This window comes from Mesoplodon bidens (genome assembly GCF_964165515.1).
Source record: "Mesoplodon bidens genome assembly, contig: HAP1_SCAFFOLD_329, whole genome shotgun sequence".
NCBI classification, from domain to species: Eukaryota; Metazoa; Chordata; class Mammalia; order Artiodactyla; family Ziphiidae; genus Mesoplodon; species Mesoplodon bidens.
Window position 1 is genome coordinate 139,663 of NW_027671589.1, and position 18,556 is coordinate 158,218.

The window sequence follows — 18,556 nt, forward strand, 5'->3', positions numbered from 1 at the left end:
CCAAGGCTAAAATACAGCTGGTAAACCACATCACATAATGGCAAAGAGGAAAGTCTACAAAGCAACTTGGAAGAAAGAAAGAATATCAAATAAAAAGAGCAATGAGACTAGTAGCAACCTTCTCATCAGTAACAATAGATGCCAGAAGATAACTGAAAGCACTATCCTTAAAGTACTAATGGAAAAATCACTCTTAACCTAGAATAGAACATTTAACTAACCATATTAAAAAATGAAAGAGATGACATTTTCAGACAAAGAGAGAAATTTCTACCTATAGATCTTCAATACTAAAACTTCCAAGGAATAGGTTTCTTACTGAAGGGAATTAAACTCACCGTGAAGAAGTGGGATTAAAGAACAAACTGAGCAAAGAAAGTGATATACATGTAGATAAATCCAAGAAGTTTAACTGTTAAACACTGTGTAATTGTGTGACTAATTTGGGGGCCAAGTCAAAAATAAAGTGCAATTCAATGGAATATTACTCAGCCTTAAAAAGAAACGAAATTGAGTTATTTGTAGTGAGGTGGATGGACCTAGAGTCTGTCATACAGAGTGAAGTAAGTCAGAAAGAGAAAAACAAATACCATATGCTAACACATATATATGGAATCTAAGAAAAAAAGAAAGGTCATGAAGAACCTAGTGGTAAGATGGGAATAAAGACACAGACCTACTAGAGCATGGACTTGAGGATATGGGGAGGGGGAAGGGTAAGCTGTGACAAAGTGAGAGAGTGGCATGGACATATATACACTACCAAACGTAACATAGATAGCTAGTGGGAAGTAGCCGCATAGCACAGGGAGATCAGCTAGGTGGTTTGTGACCACCTAGAGGGGTGGGATAGGGAGGGTGGGAGGGAGGGAGACGCAAGAGGGAAGAGATATGGGAACATATGTATATGTATAACTGATTCACTTTGTTATAAAGCAGAAATTAACACACCATTGTAAAGCAATTATACTCCAATATAAATGTTAAAAAAAAAGAAATTAGAAACTAAAATAATAATAATAATAATAAATAAGTACAATTAAAATAGAGATGATCATTACATGGAGATGATATAAAATACAATCAGAACCAATGCTTTGAAACTCATCAATTTTGCTTTCTGTAAGGGTTAGAGCTATTAAATATAAGACTGTGATTACTCAAGTAGGAATGTTAGACCTTTAATTATTAAAAATCTAGAATTAGAATAGATAAACTCCAAATCTGTTGAGGGGAAAAACATAACATTGAATGAAAAATGCAAGTTACAAAAGGAAATATATTATTTATGCAAGTTCAAATTATAAAAGAGTAGAATAGGATTTCTAACTATAAACAAATTCTTGATTTACAAAAATATGGATGCTAGAGTATAGTCAAACTTTAGACAGTGTGTAACTAAGCAGCAAGGAAAATGCCATGGACTTTGAGAGCTTTCATGTGTATCACTAATATTTTATTCTAAAACAAGGTACCAATCAAATAGGGAAAAATCACATCTTGACTCTGAGTTTTGGATATACTAGTGATTCTGTGCTGTTTTATAAAGTTTAAATAGTTATAAACAGTAAAAGTTAAAAAAAAACTGTAATGGATCAATGTCCTTTACTAAGTCCTGAGTCTTAGATCATGCTTTCTCCTCCTCCTTGGACCAGTCCTTCTCTCTTCCTCCTTTTCCTTTTATCTCTAGTACATAACCTTGTAAATGGGACATAGTAAGTACACATTAAACATGTGTTGACATGAATAATTCACATGAATGAGCTTTGCAAACTAAAGCCATTATCATAAACATAAACTCCTCACAAAATAGCACAATTGTCTTCCAAGAAGTGAACCACTATAATAAAGTCTGTTATGTGCTACAGAGTGCCTCAACATTAGTAAATGTGAAAATATGTACCATAATTAGAAAGCTATCTTAAAGAGCATTAAAAACCAAAGAAACAATTAACCAGCATCAGTATATTAGGTAAAAATTGCTTTGTTAGATGTCTTTCCAGAAAACTGCTAGACTACAGAAAATTGTAGACTGAGGAATTTTCTAAATATGATTCTGACGTGAATCCTGTAGACCTATTTTTGCAAATAAAAGTTTCTGTAGAGAAAGTGACATCATATAACACTGGTGGAACCAAAGCTTTTATGACTAAAGTGCACAATTACTGGTGCACAATTATATATAACTTTGGTGGGAGACTATTAAATATCTAGCATGCGAAGGTAATCTATTAATCTAAGAGTATAATTTTTAAGACAGGTGAGAGTAGAAGGCCAATTTTTTTTTTTATAAATTTATTTATTTATTTATTTTTGGCTGTGTTGGGTCTTCGTTTCTGTGCGAGGGCTTTCTCTAGTTGTGGCAAGCGGGGGCCACTCTTCATCGCGGTGCGTGGGCCTCTCACTGCTGCGACCTCTCCTGTTGTGGAGCACAGGCTCCAGACGCACAGGCTCAGTAGTTGTGGCTCGCGGGCTTAGCCGCTCCGCGGCATGTGGGATCCTCCCAGACCAGGGCTCGAACCCGTGTCCCCTGCATTGGCAGGCAGATTCTCGACCACTGCGCCACCAGGGAAGCCCAGAAGGCCAATTTTTATGAGAGCATAAATGCTATCAGAATTGCACTTGCGTTACTATTATAAAGTAGGACACTCGCAGGTACAGAAAAATAGGTTTCTCAAGTGTGGAAGGTGAAAGAAAGAACAATGGAAATTTTAGCTTTTTGAACATAAAAATGTGAAATATATGCTTTAGCAATGAAAATGAAACTACAAAATAATCGTTTTTATTAAAAATATTTTCTTTCCAGTTACTAGGTCTTGCTAGAATACTTTTAACCCGATCATTTAATTCCCATTTCAATCCATTCTATACACCCGATTTGGTTATGATTTCTAAAAGTAATATGTATTCCCCCCCAAACCGCAATATTTCACACAATATGAAAAGAGAATATTAAGCTTACCGTGAGATTGAGTAAAACCTATCATTATGCAGTGTCCTCATAATGAGATTGCATAGTATAAAAAGAACAAAACAGAATTGAAATAATGTATGAACATCCATATGTTACAGTTAGTTCTACTTGGGTGACACATTATACAATAATTCCGTGAAATTAATTGGAGAGAAATATCTCAAGACTTGAAAAAAAATCCAAATTCACAGACGTTAATCTACTCTAGCATTAATTTTACTACTGTTCTTTAAAAATACTGTGAACCTTTCTTGAAAATCTATTCTAAGTCAAACTCTCTTTCATAGTCAACTATGATTCTTGTACATTTATTCTATGGACTCAAGGAGAGAACTGAATGCTGATATCAGAATGTCCCTTGAGTCCACAGATAGATTCATTGACAATCATCTGTATACATAACAAAAAAACATGAGCTGATACTCACTACACGCAACACTTTTGGTATTCATACTTAGAGTGTTTCCTTCAAATTGACGTTCCATAGATTTTTGGTATGCAATTATTTATGGAAAAAAGATGAAATATTAAAATCTATAAAATCGCATAAATACACATACAGTTGATAATGTCTATAAGCAGTTAAACCAAACTTTTAATTCATATTTTATTTTTTGCATTTTTGTGAGAAAAGTATCAAACTCAAAGAAAAGTTGAAAGACCAGTATAATGAATAAATATATCAACTATTAATGTACCACAATGCCAGTTTTCTCTCTCTCTCTCACTCTCCAAACACAGACACACACACACACACACACTCACACACACCTATGTCTCTTTTATCAAACAATCTGATATTAGCCTGAGGATATTATACTTCACCTCTAAATACTTCATTATGCCTGTAATGAGGATACAAACCCATATCACCACTACCACACATCCATCTTGGCTAAGAGATGTACATGAACACGGGAGGACCCTGAGGTATACCAAATATGGACTCAGAACCAGGCAAAGCAAGATGATTGGTCAAAGGAAACCTGGAAGAAATTCCCCATAAAAGTGATTCAAACTACCAAGTGAGCGCAACTCTCTCTGAGCCCGCCCATGTGTCTAGCCACATGTATTCTTTGTCCTCCTAATAAACACTTTACTTGTTTCACTACTTTCCATCTCTGTGGAAATTCATTTCTACACAGCACACAGGCCAGGAACTTGTCACTGGCCACTAGTCCCTGGTGGTCTAGTGGCTAGGATTTAGTGCTTTCACTGCCCCGGCCTGACTTCAATCTCTGGCCAGGAACCAAACTCCTGCTTCAAGCAGCTGCAGGCTGAGGCCACCTGAGATGAAAACAGGGGCAATGTTTATCTTGTTTAAGATCATGTCTTGTTAAAAAACAAAGTTCAACTGAGTAAATTTGAAAATCTGATTGGCCTTATTTGATGCTTTATGAATTGGGCAGCATCTCATCTAGTAAATAGAAGGGCACTTTGAGAAGTTTTACAGAGTGGAAGGTTTTTATAGAAAGGAGGGTGGGCAAGAAAGTCATTAGCAAAAGAAAAAAAAGGTTATTTGGGACCAGTACTATCTTCTCTTTGTAGGGAAGTTTATCATGCAGATAAACTTGAGTTTATCATGCAGATTGCCTCTTCTTCTTGGTTTGGGGGAGATGGAGAGGGCCCCTGTGATAGATTACCATATTGGTGCCGACCAGAAAATTCCAGATTTCAGAATTAAGATAACATTTCTGGTGAAGGTCGAAATTGCAAGTAGGTTAGGTATTAAATATATGCGTGGTATCGTGGGCTTCAGCACAAATGAAACCATTTTGTGTCAGTGGTTTTCCTCCTTAATAGTCCCTAATGCAGAGCTAGCAGAAACACAACAAAGATTTGTGCAAAAGGAAATGAGTGCCTAACTCAATTGGTCAACTGGTGTAAAGAATGTGGCATAAGAATAAAAAGATCTAGAGAGCAGATGAAAGAAGCTTTTGTTTATATTTTTAAAAGGAATGTCTTCTGTGTTTTCAAATTACTGCAAATCTAATCAGCAATGTTGATGTGACTCTTAAAAATGATGCTTTTTGAAAGGATAGAGAAAGGAAAAACAAGAAAAAAATAAGGATGTTTGGCATTCTGGATGTTGGCTAAATGGCAATTTCATCACTAAGAACATATTTTATTCTATTGTCATGATATATGGGTAATATATGTAAAGATATATTTATATGTCATACATAATATATATTTCCTTTTAATCACCCCTATTGGGGTACAATTTACATACAACTAATAGCACTCATGTTAAGTGTATAGCACAGTTAGATAAATTTTGACAAATATGTACAGTTGTGTAATCACTACCACAATCATGATACAGAAAATTTCCATTACCCAGAAAGTTTCCTTAGGCTCCTTTGTGGTCAATCCTCACCTTCCTAAAAAAGTGATATGATGATTTGCTTTCAGTGACTATAGTTTTCCCATTCTCAAATTTCCATAAATAGAATCTAACAGTGTGTATTTGGTTCCTGTTTTCTTTCACTCAGCATGTTTTGAGATTCATCCATGTTATGTATATTAAGATTTCATTCCCCTTTATTGCTGATGTGAGTTACTCATTCACTTGATGATGAACATTTGAGCTGTTTACAGTTTGCAGCCTTAACCTTTATGAAACCATCGGGATTTCCATTAGAATTCTTTAATTTCTTACCCAATTCAACAGTATGATTTGAAAGTTATCAGAAACCTGCACTTGTCAGAAAGTCTTTAGTATGAATCTTCCTGAAGATGAAGCATTTTTGCAAAAGCATCTATGAATGATAAAAAGACTTAAAAAGACACAGTTAAAGAGCTGGTTAAAATGCAATTGACAAAAAAAAATTGTTTACTTCTGTAACATACAAATTTGACATATTCAAATTTTAGAAATTTTATTTAATTTCATATAAGATAAGAATATCTATATTAATGATATTTAGTATAATCTAAATGGATAACCTAAGAAGGTTGTAGATACATTTATCTCTAATCAATTGACAGTGCCTCCCATAACATACCAAATCATCCTAATTAGTTTAATATCTCTCTTTGAGATGACTTAGGGGTCCTCTGAAACATCCCAAAGGTATCTAGAGGTCAAAATATCTTTCATTAGGATTCTATCCTTGAGAAGTTTATCCAAAATGTTAAAAAGTTTCAAGACACTTGGTCAAATAGGATTACAGATCACTGTGAAACAATGCTTATGCATTTAAGCAAAGTTACAATGAAAGATTTTAAAAGCAAGTACAGAAAGTTATAACAGATTATTTAAAAGGTAAAGAAAATTTACAATCTTAATCAAAAGCAAATCAATATTCCAAGAAAACTTTTTTCTCTTAACAGAGAGAGAAAAAAATTTTAAGTTTTTGTACCACTTTACTTTTAATCTTAAAAGTCATTTACTCAATTAAATTCATTCTAATCTTAGTGAGTCCTGACAACACATAGAATTTCTTTCTAAAGATTACTTTTTCCCCAGAAATCTACAACTTTCTATATTCATATTAACTTGCCCTTTATTTTATTTCCTCTTTAGAAATAACCAGCTTTCAGACAAAATTACTTCCTTTTTCTTTAACAAAATAAATTCCTATTCTTCATACCTTCTTTTAATGAAAACACACCTCCTATTACCCTGTATACGAAAATGTTCTCATTATTTCTAGTGGCTTTAATTACATATTTAATTAGAATTCTCAAGTCTTAAAAACCTAAATTCCTAGTGAAAATTAAGAAGTAAGCAATTATGAGCTGTTCTTTACATTAGCATTCTGTAGATTGGCAAATTTATAAATAAATGCTATTTATAATTTCTAAAAATATGTACTTTCTTATGGAAAATGTCTCAGTGTGACACCAAACATATTTATTAATAGTCTTAAATATCTTTACTTTCTCTGTAAAAGGAAGCCAATGTTTAGTAATTAATATTTCAGTATATTATTTTATTTGGAAAAGACCTCGATATTCAATGAATTCTCATCATTTAGCTTAATTTAGTTAAACTCTAAAATTTCAAGTTACTAAAACTTCCAGAAAAGCTATTTTTAAGTAGACATTCCTAAAACATAATTATTCCCAGAGTTCACCTAAAAACTCTTGTCTCATTTACCTCTATTTTATTCACTTGTTCTCAAAAATTATGTTTAGATTACCCAAGAAAACTTTATGAGACATTAGACCAAGTCAGCCATTATCCCAAATTTAATATTGAATATTTTTCAGATCACATGAATCTGAAATTCATTCAACTTAGTTTCTTTTATATTTCTGAGCATTTCTGTAAGTGCTTAATTTCCTTTAAGTCAATTAAATAGAGCTCATTTACAAACTAACTTTGATAATACCATCCAAAGGAAAAGAGATATATTTATAATGTACACATGGACATACATACATTCCAGACAAACGAGATCTCACAGTTTTCCTGCCTGAGTTTAAAAAGGACTCTTCTCCCTTTTTTTCCCCCCTCAGTCTCAGGAATTGGCGATGGTATAGACAAGAGTGAGTGAGAGTACATTAGAGCCCAGGGTAGAACATTTACCTTTCAAAGTCACAGGGAGAAAAATGTAAGTTCCTCCTAGTAAGATTTGTTTCCTTCTGGTCAGAAGAGTGAAGAGATACTTTTAACAAGCCAGCTTTTTCATATGCAAAAACAAGTTTTAGAATGTCAAAAAGTGCCCCATCTGGGGCATTATTCTCCAGAGCCTAAAGAATACTGTGACCACATGATTTTAGAAAAATATCACCTTCTCCTTTTCATGGGTATGAGCCCGTGAAACTAAGAGCTAAGAATTTCCCAATTCTGCAAAATACACCATAGGGAATATAAGATGAAACAGAGCTCTGATTACCCCTTCTCAGTTGTTTATGGCTGGTAATCTTAAAATCTCAAACAAACAAACAAATGTAGTCTCTCAGGGTTTCAAACTCCTAAGCCCAAAAGGGAAAATCCCAACAAATGTTTAGCCACTGACAGACCCAAATGGCTAAGAGAATGAATACCCTGGTATTATCACACACAAGTTCCACTACTTACTAGAGAAATCTCAACCAGCAAAGCATGTGTCTTTTTCCCTTTACCACAGAAATCAAAAGTGCCATGGGCCAATGATGCCTGCTCAGTGGCAAGTGTTCAGGGCCATCTCTGAGACAAAGGTGTTCAAGCAGCTGCTGAGTCGTATCCATGAGCTGCCACTGGTCAGGGGCCAGTGTGCTATGGTTGAGATGCCCACTAGGGATGGTGGCCCTTTCATGGTTGCCCAAATTATTGCCAAACCAAACACAGATTCACTCACTCAATGCAGAGCAGAGCCAATCTACTGATACCAGTTGTGGTGAAGGAAAGTACAGTGTTTATTTGCAGGATGCGAAGCAAGGATAACAAGCAGCTAATGCTCAAAAGACCCAAACTCCCTGAAGACTTTTGGGCAAGTGTTTCTAAAGACAACATTAGGAGTGAGGGTCTCAGGGTGAATTATCAGTTCATGGACATTCTTTTGATTAGTTGGTGGAGAGGTGACAGGGTGATGTTTTGGGAACCTTATTCATCAGCCTTCTTGTTCCAGCCAGTCTGGGACCTACATGCTTGTGATCAGCATGTAGTCAAATCCTCCATCAGGTGGAGAGCCTTAGCGTCTACAGAAAACGCTCAAGTGTCGTGGTCCATACGTGGGTTGGAAAAGAATTTCCAGACACAAGGCGGAACATAAAGAAGATAAAATTTATTAGAGGAAAGTGTCTCTGCCAGAACAGCAGGCTGACTTCCTAGTAGTCTGGGGGAGTCGACCCCAAACATGTGCTATTGATCAGTTTTTATAGCCAGAAAACAAAGGAATGCTCCAAGTTGAAAATTTCATTTACTGATTGGTCGAGGCACATATACTTTCCTTTTATAGGGTGGCAGTGGGACAGGGAAGGTGCCTTTTCTTATTTGGGACAGGTCTCATCGCCCAGCTGGGCTCAGGAATTTCATAACCATCACAACATGGTGGGGAGGGCAATTAAGGGTCTGATAAGGGGTGTAACGCTGACACTTTTTCAGAGAGGGTTGTCCTTTGTCCTTGAAGCACCATTGTCCTTGGAGCACCACATCAAGGATATGTGTCAGACTGTTATCTATATCCCTTGAGGAGAAAGGGATAGAGACAACACTGTTTTTCAATCTCTTGTTACTTTTCTTGCTTGACTGCTTTTCCTTTGTTTCTGAATTTGGTCAGTTCTATAATCATTAACTGCTCTTTGGAAATCAAGGGAGGCCTAGGAGACTAACGCTTTGTTCTACAAACAAGAAGCAGGGAACACTGGGAGTCTGTCACTGGGAAGGCCCCACAGGATCCTACTCAGTTTCACAATCATGAATAAAGTTGTTTCTATGAACGTTCATGTACAAATTTTGTGTGGACATATTTTTCTCATTTAAATTCCTAGGGGGTGAAATTAGGGGGTTGTATTAATGCCAAACTGTTTTCCAAAGTAGTACATCATTTCACATTTTCTTCAGGAATGTATGAGACTTCTGGTTGTTCTCCATCCTTACTAACATTTGATGCTACCAATCTTTTTAATTTTAGTCATTCTAGCAGATGTGAAGTTATTTGCATTGTGGTTTTAATTTTTCTTTGATGACTAATAATGCTGAACATTTTAAAATGTTGCTTATTTACCATTCATGTGTCTTCTTTGGTTAAGTGTCTTATTAAATTTTTGGCCCAATTTAAATTAAATTGTTTGTCTACTAAGTAGTGTTTTAGTAAAAGCTGGAGAAGAAGCCAGTTTGGCTGGATTACAGAAAACAAGGGGGAGAGTGGTAGGAATGAGGCCAAGAGAGACATGGGAGAAGGGGAGAACAGATCAAAAAGGACTTTGAGGCCTTGGTGAGAACTTTGGATTTATTGTAATTAAATTGAATTCACTGGATGATTTTGAGTCTAGAGTGGCACAATCAGGCTTAAATTTTAAGGGACCACTTTGGCAGCTCTGTGAACAGGCCAGAGGAACGGGAGTAAACACAGGATAGACTAGGAGGTTATTGCAGCAGTCAGAAAGAGAGAAACTGGTTAGTTGCAGTTCTGAATGACCTTTCCCCTCACTCTTGTTCCTAACATTCGAAACTGCATAATTTCAGATGTGGAAGACTGAGAAATTTCCTGGATTTTCTCAACAGAATATTGACTTACTCAAGGCCTTTAAGTGGAACACACTCTACTGAGGGTTGAGAGAAAGCTGACAATAGTGGCTTGCCTAGCTTAACTCCGTGGTTATGGTTGTTAGTTGTGGTTGCAATATTATGGTTGTGTGACTCTTTGGTTAGTATTCACTTTCTCCATCTTGGAATATACGTTTGATGAGGATGGAAAAATAATCTCTGTTTTTAACTCACCATTGTAGCCTCAGTTTGAGCACAGTGCCTGCCAATTAGCATTTAGTCAATGGGTTTTTTTGTAGGGGAGTGAATGTGTGTATGTGTGAGGGAGAGAGAGAAGAGGGGCAGAAACAGAGAGGGGGAAGAGACAGCCATAGGGACAGGGGAACAAGTCCATATTGCAAAAGAACAGGACAATATTTTCTGTGAGTAGAATGCTCAGAGCCTGTGTACTGTGTTCTTTTCTACTTTCTCAGGTTAGATTTATCCCTTCATAAATTTTCTTTATCTTATCCAAAATGAATCTACATTTTTTTTCCTTATAAGTATAAAGAAAAAGATTTTTTTGGGGGAAAAATTTTAATGTCTCACTACAATTCAAGTACCATACATGTCTCTTTCTATTATTTGTATATCTTGAAAATATACCAGCATTATTGTCTAACACAAAGGAGGCACTAAATAAAAGTTTTTCTTTGAAACATTGGTACTATAAATTATAAGAGACAGGAGCCATGTTTTCACAGCTCTGTTTCTTGAGCACCCAGCCCAACGGTATTGTGGAGATGGAATAACAATCACCATGAGCACAGGTCACTGCTGACAAAGGGACTTGCTTTCTCTCTAAACCATTTGACTTTGTTGGTGCCCAGGGCAGGATGCTCCAAAATATGCCTCAGTGGAATATTACTTTGAATTAAAGTTACTGAAGAAATGACTGATGCAAGAGAGACACACTGACCTTCCTATCTGTCTCCATGAAAGCAGGAAATTAATATCTCATGTGACTGGTGCCCTCCCTCTACCAGGAGGTAGAAAGACATCATTAGCACCAGAGATAGGGAATGCAGGGTGAAGATGGCTGTATAAACCTTGTTACTTCTTTAACTCAAGAAGGTTGGCAGGGACATTTCTTCCTCCTCAACAGCTGACAAGACAACCAGGAGGCTGGCTAAACCCTGCTTCCCACCACAAGACTGCTGCAGCTGAGAGATCCTAGGACACATGACAAAGGCCAGCAGAAGGTAAAATTTCTTATCTCCTCAACTTCCCAGGCCTGTAAGGTCTGGTGGGCGGGAAAGTGCTTAAGAGTCTCCTTTTCTCTCTCTCTAAATTTAGATTAGCAGAAGAAAATACTTATGGAGCAAGATCCTTGTGACATAGAAAATCTGGTTTTTGGAAATGAGTCATCTCGTCTCAGTTTTTCTTAATCCTTTCCTCCCAGAGATAGTCACTGTTTTTCTTTGTCTCTGTCTCCTGAGTCATGTTTCATAAGAAGAAAGAACCATAGGGCAGAGTACAGGCATAGGCCCTATAAGCCTGCTGTTGGAGACAGCCTCACAGACTGGTGAGTTAACAGTTCTCTCCAGTCCAGTGCCTATTAAGACAAACTTTGCTGTCAGTCCTCTATATAAAAACTGGATGAGATTTTTCCTTCTGCATTTTTCGATGTCCTGAGAGTTTGGCTTTTTGTCCAGTGAGAATATTCTCTCTGGTCTCCACCATCTGGATGGTGTATTTACTGGGGTGCATCTGGTAACCAGTTGAATTGACTGGGGTTCTGAGACGCAAAGTCATAAACAGCACACTCTAGTCTTGTTGTGCCAGCTGTCAGAGGAGTTTGTCCTAAGGGGACCCAGTCCATAAGGGGCCTTTGTTGTTTCAACCTTCATTACCTTGTAAGTGTTGGAAAAGTCCCATTCCAGCAGCATATGCCTGATGTCACAGATTAGGAGGTTTGGGATCAGAGGTGCCTCAAATTCCCAGGAGAGACCAGGGACACAGTTTGCATTATACCACCCTTACTGCCTGTGCAATGAAGGCCTTTGCTTTCTTAGATTATCCTTGGAAATGAATTTTCACATTATAGGGGCTATACCATCCGTGCCTTCTCCATCTGAAAGTATGCTTATTTCATCCATGGTAACGATTTATTCTAAGCCTGAAAAGTTACCTCTGGGTCGTTCCATAAAAAGCCTTACTGATTTGAGTCACTATTTGAAATTAATGAAAGGTCTTACTCCTCAATGGCCAGATGATGGCTCCTTTAAATTTGCTGTATTTAAAAGATTAAAGATTAAAAGATTGAGAGCTCTCATCATAAACAGCTGTCATATTGGTATTTATGGAAGGATCAAATTGAAAGGAAAAATAATGTATAACAGCTAGCCTCAGGGAATCGTTATTAAGATGAAATAAGAGAAATTAGACTTAAAATAAAGATCCAACGTGAATTCCCCTTTTTAAGAAAAATTTTAAAAATTGCCCCATCTCCTCAGCAATTCCTTAGGCCCTCCTACAAATACTTAGGAAAAGATCAGTTGGAAGCCAATATTCAAGAGCTAATAGAAACAACTATCTTTGTCTTCCAAATCTCTACAAAACCAGAAATGCAACTTAGGAACAAGTCAAGGCCCATTTACCTTCACCAATCCTGAAAGCTATTCCTCTCAAATTCTTGTACATATTATAAAAGTTGAGGATAATTGGAGCAAAATTGTCCTGTACTTAAGAAGAAAAAGTTTTTAAAATAATAATTACCCTGAGACTTATGATAATAGAAAAATACACTCCAAAACTCACAGAAGAAAATTTACATTTTTTTCTCTGTCCCTTAAAGTTATAAATCTTACCATGTTTTTGAAATGTAAACACAGCCACATTGCCTGAGACTGAGCCCAGATTATCTCAATTGTTAGAACCTGAAACTAAAATTTAAAGAAAAAAAAGGAAAGAGGTGTTTTTTTTAAACAAAAACCACCAAAAAAACCCTCTCTTGCTCAAACTCTAAATCACAGTCTCCTTAAAATTGTTTATCAAGGGCAAGTACACTTAAAGGGCAAGAAGACTTAAAAGTCTTCTCCATAACTAATAAAAGACTGTAGCTATCTGAGTGAGTAAACTTAATTTATTCCAACAAGCAATCTAAAAATTCTCAAAAATATAACAAAAACGAATATAAATATTTTTCAAATTCACATGATCTTGGATAATTTTTGGTAAGTAAAATCTAGTTCAGGTTTAATGGTTTAATTAATACAGACATATCTTAAGAGTTATCAGCATTAAGTATAATAGCTTTATGCTATGTAGTTTTACTAAAAGTCAAATAAGCTCATGTTATCTCTTTTACAAAATTTCTCAGAAAACAGTAATAATAATAATAATTTAAGATGATGGCTAACACTACTTTAACATCTTATGAATATGTCATGAGTAATCTGAGTGATTGTTAAGAACAAATTAATTAAATAGACATAAGATAAGAATTCTTTTAGGTAAACTTTTTTTAGCAATAATTGTTTTTGCTATGTCAACTTAAATAGTTTTCAAAATGTCTTTGATAAATTGTACCCTTAGAGTTTTGCTAAGTTAAATTAAATGAATTGAATGTCTAGATCATTTCCAACTAAGACAAAATACTGAAATATTAATTGCTGCACGAGTCTAAGTTTACCTACCTTTGACCTCTTATTACACACTAAATATGTTTGGTTCTATTAGTAAACATGTCTTGTGCTTCATTAAAAGCTTGTACTATGAAGTAGAATATGTTTCTAGAAATTATGAAATGTATTTATAAGTCTGCCAAGCCACAAAATACTTACACAGTTAATAATTTTTAACTTTATCTTTACAAAAAAATTAAAGCTTCAAAGGATTAAGAATTGTAAATAATATATGTGGTTAAAGCTACTAGGAATTATAAGGAAATTAGAATATGTTTGGGGGTAAGAAAAAGTGGAAGCTATGGAGATGTTTTTGTTCATGTAAAAACTTTGTTAAGTCATTTTTGTCCTAAAGCTGGTAAATTCTAAATGGGAAAGAGAACAAGGGACAAATCAAAATGGGCAGAGAAAGTTGTGAGAGGTTTGTTAAAAAGGAATCTTTAGAAAGGAATTTTATGTGTAGTCACGTCTAAGATTGGAATGAATTTAATAAAGTGATTGAGTTTTAATATCCAAAGTAAGCTGGTAGAAAATTAAAATTTGTTTTTTCTCTCTTTTTGCAAAATTTTCTTAATTATTGGTCTGCTCTTAATGAGAAATTGTAAACAAAGACTTTTTTTTACATTTAATGTAATCTGTCTAGCAAAACAAATATTGTACATTTTGTCTTGATGAGTCTTTGATAATTTTGAAGAAAAACTGAGTGCTTTCAATATTAAAAGAGCTAAGTCTTTTTACACTATTTAACTATCTGTATTTACATGTGAATCTTTGTCACTTTGATTAAATAGATAACTAAATATTAATTCACAGTGACATATGATCATATTTGACAAAGTGTTTTAAAACATTTTTATTTTTGAAAAAGTAGATTTTCCCCCAAGTCAAATTCTAAATGAAGTCTTATGGACCTGGAAATAATGTTCAGGTTTTCCAGAGGCCCCTTGGAACACCCTCAAAGATTTGTTTCATCTTATTAGAAAAGAGAGCTATGAAACTCATTAGGCTTATTTGGTATGTTACCTATATGGGAAGCATTGCTAAATAAATGATCATCAACTCTAGGTTATATCATAAGGGTGAATGTTATTAATATAAATGTTCTCGAAAGTATTTGAAATTCCTAAAATTGGATATGTCCTAGTATAATGTTATCAGTCATAATTCTAGTTATTATCTTAAATGTTTTGTGTCACAGAGATAAATTTTCTTGTCAATTCCATTAGAATGAATCCAATTTTTAGTAATGGCTATTTGTCTTTTATTACTTAGACAATGGTTTTACTCAGATGCTTTTACAAAAGCTTCCTGAAAATGTGTTTCATGTTCAGAGAAATTCATGGAAAAGGATCTAACAAGTATTCTAGAACACAAGTTTCTGATGAATTTCAAATCATTACACTGAACTGAGTAAGAATTTACAAAACCCTAATGGAGAAATTGATGGTTTCATAAAACTTCTAACAAAAGATCAAACAAAACAAGAATTAATTCCATGGGACTAAGTAAACTGAAGAAGATGGTTATAATATTTTATGATTTTAAAAATAAATTTATTTAGTTTATTTATTTTTGGCTGCATTGGGTCTTTGTTGCTGTGTGTGGGCTTTCTCTAGTTGCAGCGAATGGCAGCTACTCTTCGTTGTGGTGCGTGGGCTTCTCATTGCAGTGGCTTCTCTTGTTGTAGAGCATGGGCTCTAGGTGCATGGGCTTCAGTAGTTGTGGCTCGTGGGCTTTAGTAGTTGTGGCTCATGGGCTCTAGAATACAGGCTCAGTAGTTGTGGCACGTGGGCTTAGTTGCTCTGCGGCATGTGGGATCTTCCTGGACCAGGGTTTGAACCCATGTCCCCTGCACTGGCAGGCAGATTCTTAAACACTGTGCCACCAGGAAAGCCCCATTTTATGATTTTTTTTCATGTTACGCGGGCCTCTCACTGTTGTGGCCTCTCCCGTTGTGGAGCACAGGCTCCGGTCACACAGGCTCAGCAGCCATGGTTCACAGGCCCAGCCGCTCCACGGCATGTGGGATCCTCCCAGACCGGGGCATGAACCCGTGTCCTCTGCATCACAGGCAGACTCTCAACCACTGCACCACCAGGGAAGCCCTATGATTTTTAAATTTGAAACATTGCTGGTTTTATTTTTTTTAAGTTTTCTTTCTCCAAATGTAGGAAAATTTGTTTTTCTCTCTTAAGCTTAGAGCAGTTTGGTAAATTATACCCTTGTAAGCAAAATTGAATCATTTGTCTTTTTCTCCCTACCCGATTCCTCCAGAATTCAGAAGCTTTCATTGAACATTCTTGTTTTCTTGGCAATATAGTTATTTGCATAATTTCAATAGAATCTGTTCTTATAATAGCACATAATTGCAAACATTGATTATATTACTAAACTTTTGCCTAGAATGTCATATTTGAGAGAGATATACATAAACTTAGGTTTGACCAAACAGCTTTAAGAAACTAAGGTTGACTTCATGGAGCCAATAAAGCCCCTTGGTAAAATAGTGTGGTACCTTGCTTAGAGTTCGCAGCAGCCTTACTAGTTGAGTGAGGAAGGTCACTTTCTGGCAAATGCAAGAACCTCAGAATATTTGGGGGACATTGAGGAGAAGAATTCACCCAAATCTATAGATGTCAAATGATTGGCTTGGCTTCTTAGTCTCAAGGGACTATTAAAAGTTTAATCTGGAAATTCCTTATAAAAAGTTCTAGCAAAGCAGATTTAAAAGAGCCTATATGGGAGATTTCCCTCTAACCCTGGAGATATTCTGCAGAGATAGTGGTTGACCAGAGGTAAAACCTGAAGTCCTTCATGAATTTCAATCAAAATTGAACTTTAAGAAGCCAGGACTCCTCACAGTAATATTCAGGAGAGAGGGTAGAGACAAAGATGGCAGAGTAGAAGGACGTGAGCTCACCTCCTCTCATGAAACCACCCAAATCACAACGAACTGCTGAACAACCATCAACAAAAAAGACTTGAACATACAAAAAAGACACTCTACATCCAAAGACAAAGAAGAAAGTACAACTAGATAGTAGGAGGGATGCTTTCATGATATAGTCAAATCTCATACCTGCTGGGTGGGCGACCCAGATAGTGGAAAATAATCATCATATCACAGAGGTTCTCCCACAGGAGTGAGAGCTCTGAGACCCACGTGAGCCTCCTCAGCCTGGGGACATGGCAATGAGAGGAGGAGATCCCAGAGCATTTGATCTTGAAGGCCAGTGGGACTTGAGGGCAGGAGCTCCACAGGATTGGGGGAAAGAGACTCCACTTTTGGAGGGTGCACACAAGGTTTCATGTGTACTGGGACCCAGGGCAAAGCAGTAACTCCATAAAAGCCTGGGTCAGACCTACCTGAGGGTCTTGGAGGGTCTCCTGGGGAGGAAGAAGTGGGCTGTGGCTCACTGTGGGGGCAAGGACACTGGTGGCAGAGAACCCAGGGAATATTTTTTGGTGTGAGCTCTCCTGGAGGTCACCATTTGGGCACTGAGACCTGGCCCCACCCAATAGCCTGCAGTCTCCATTCTGGGATGCCTCAGGGCAAACAACCAACAGGGTGGGAACACAGACCCTCCCATGAGCAGACAGGCTGCCTAAAGTTATTCTGATCCCACAGCCACCTCTAAACAACACTTGACACAACCCTGCCCACCAGGGGGAGAAGACACAGCTCCACCCACCAGTGGGCAGGCACCAGTCCCTACCACCAGGAAGACTGCACAAGCTCCTGGACCAACCTCACCCATCAGGGGGCAGGCACCAGAAGTGAGAGGAGCCATGATCCTGCAGCCTGAGGAAAGGAGGCTACAAACACAGAAGGCAGAGAAATGTGTTCCAGATGAAGGAACATCATCAAACTCCAGAAGAACAACTAAGTGAAGTGGAGATAGACAATCTTCCTGAAAAAGAATTCAGAGTAATGATAGTAAAGATGATACAAGTAACTGGAAAAAGAATGGAGGCACAGACCAAGAACATAGATGAAATTTTTAACAAAGAGCTAGAAGTTTTAGAAAACAAAGAGAGATAAACAATAACTGAAATGAAAAATACTCTACAAGTAATCAATAGCAGAATAAATGAGGCAGAAGAATAAATAAGTGAGCTGGTAGACAGATTGGTGAGAATCACTGCTTTGGAACCGAATAAAGAAAAAACATGAAAACAAATGAGGACAGTCTAAGAGACCTCTGGGACAACATTAAATGTGCCAACATTCACATTATAGGGGTCCCAGAAGGAGAAGAGAGAGACAGAGGGGCTGAAAAAATATTTGAAGAGATAATAGCCAAAAACTTCCCTAACATGGAAAAGGAACAGTCACTCAAGTCCAGGAAGCACAGAGAGTCAACTACAGGACAAACCCAAAGAGGAACATGCCAACACACATGAATCAAATTGACAAAAATTAAAGACAAAGAAAACATTAAAAGCAACAAGAGAAAAACAACAAATAGCATACAAGGAAACCCCAGTAAGGTTATCAGCTGATTTTTTTCAGCAGAAACTCTGCAAGCCAGAAGGGAGTGGCCCAATATATTTACAGTGATGAAAGGCAAAAACCTATGACCAAAATTATTCTACCCAGCAAGGCTCTTATTCAGACCTGACAGAGAAATCAAAAGCTTTATAGACAAACAAAAGCTAAGAGAATTCAGCACCATCAAACCAGCTTTACAACAAATGCTAAAGGAAATTCTCTAGATGAAAAAGAAAATGCCACAACTAGAAAAAAAGACAATTATGAATGGGAAAGCTCACCAT

General features: G+C 36.5%; 1 protein-coding gene across 1 annotated transcript in view; it reads right to left on the bottom strand.

Annotated features, from left to right (window-relative positions):
* Positions 1–3,295: 3,295 nt before the first annotated feature.
* LOC308611234 (putative spermatogenesis-associated protein 31C2) overlaps positions 3,296–18,556 on the bottom strand; it is a gene marked incomplete at its 3' end in the record, with an annotated part of 31,979 nt that continues 16,718 nt past the window's right edge. The window contains exon 4 of the mRNA XM_081260100.1: positions 3,296–3,364. Coding sequence (XP_081116226.1) covers positions 3,296–3,364 — 69 coding nt within the window. The remainder of the gene's footprint in view (positions 3,365–18,556) is intronic.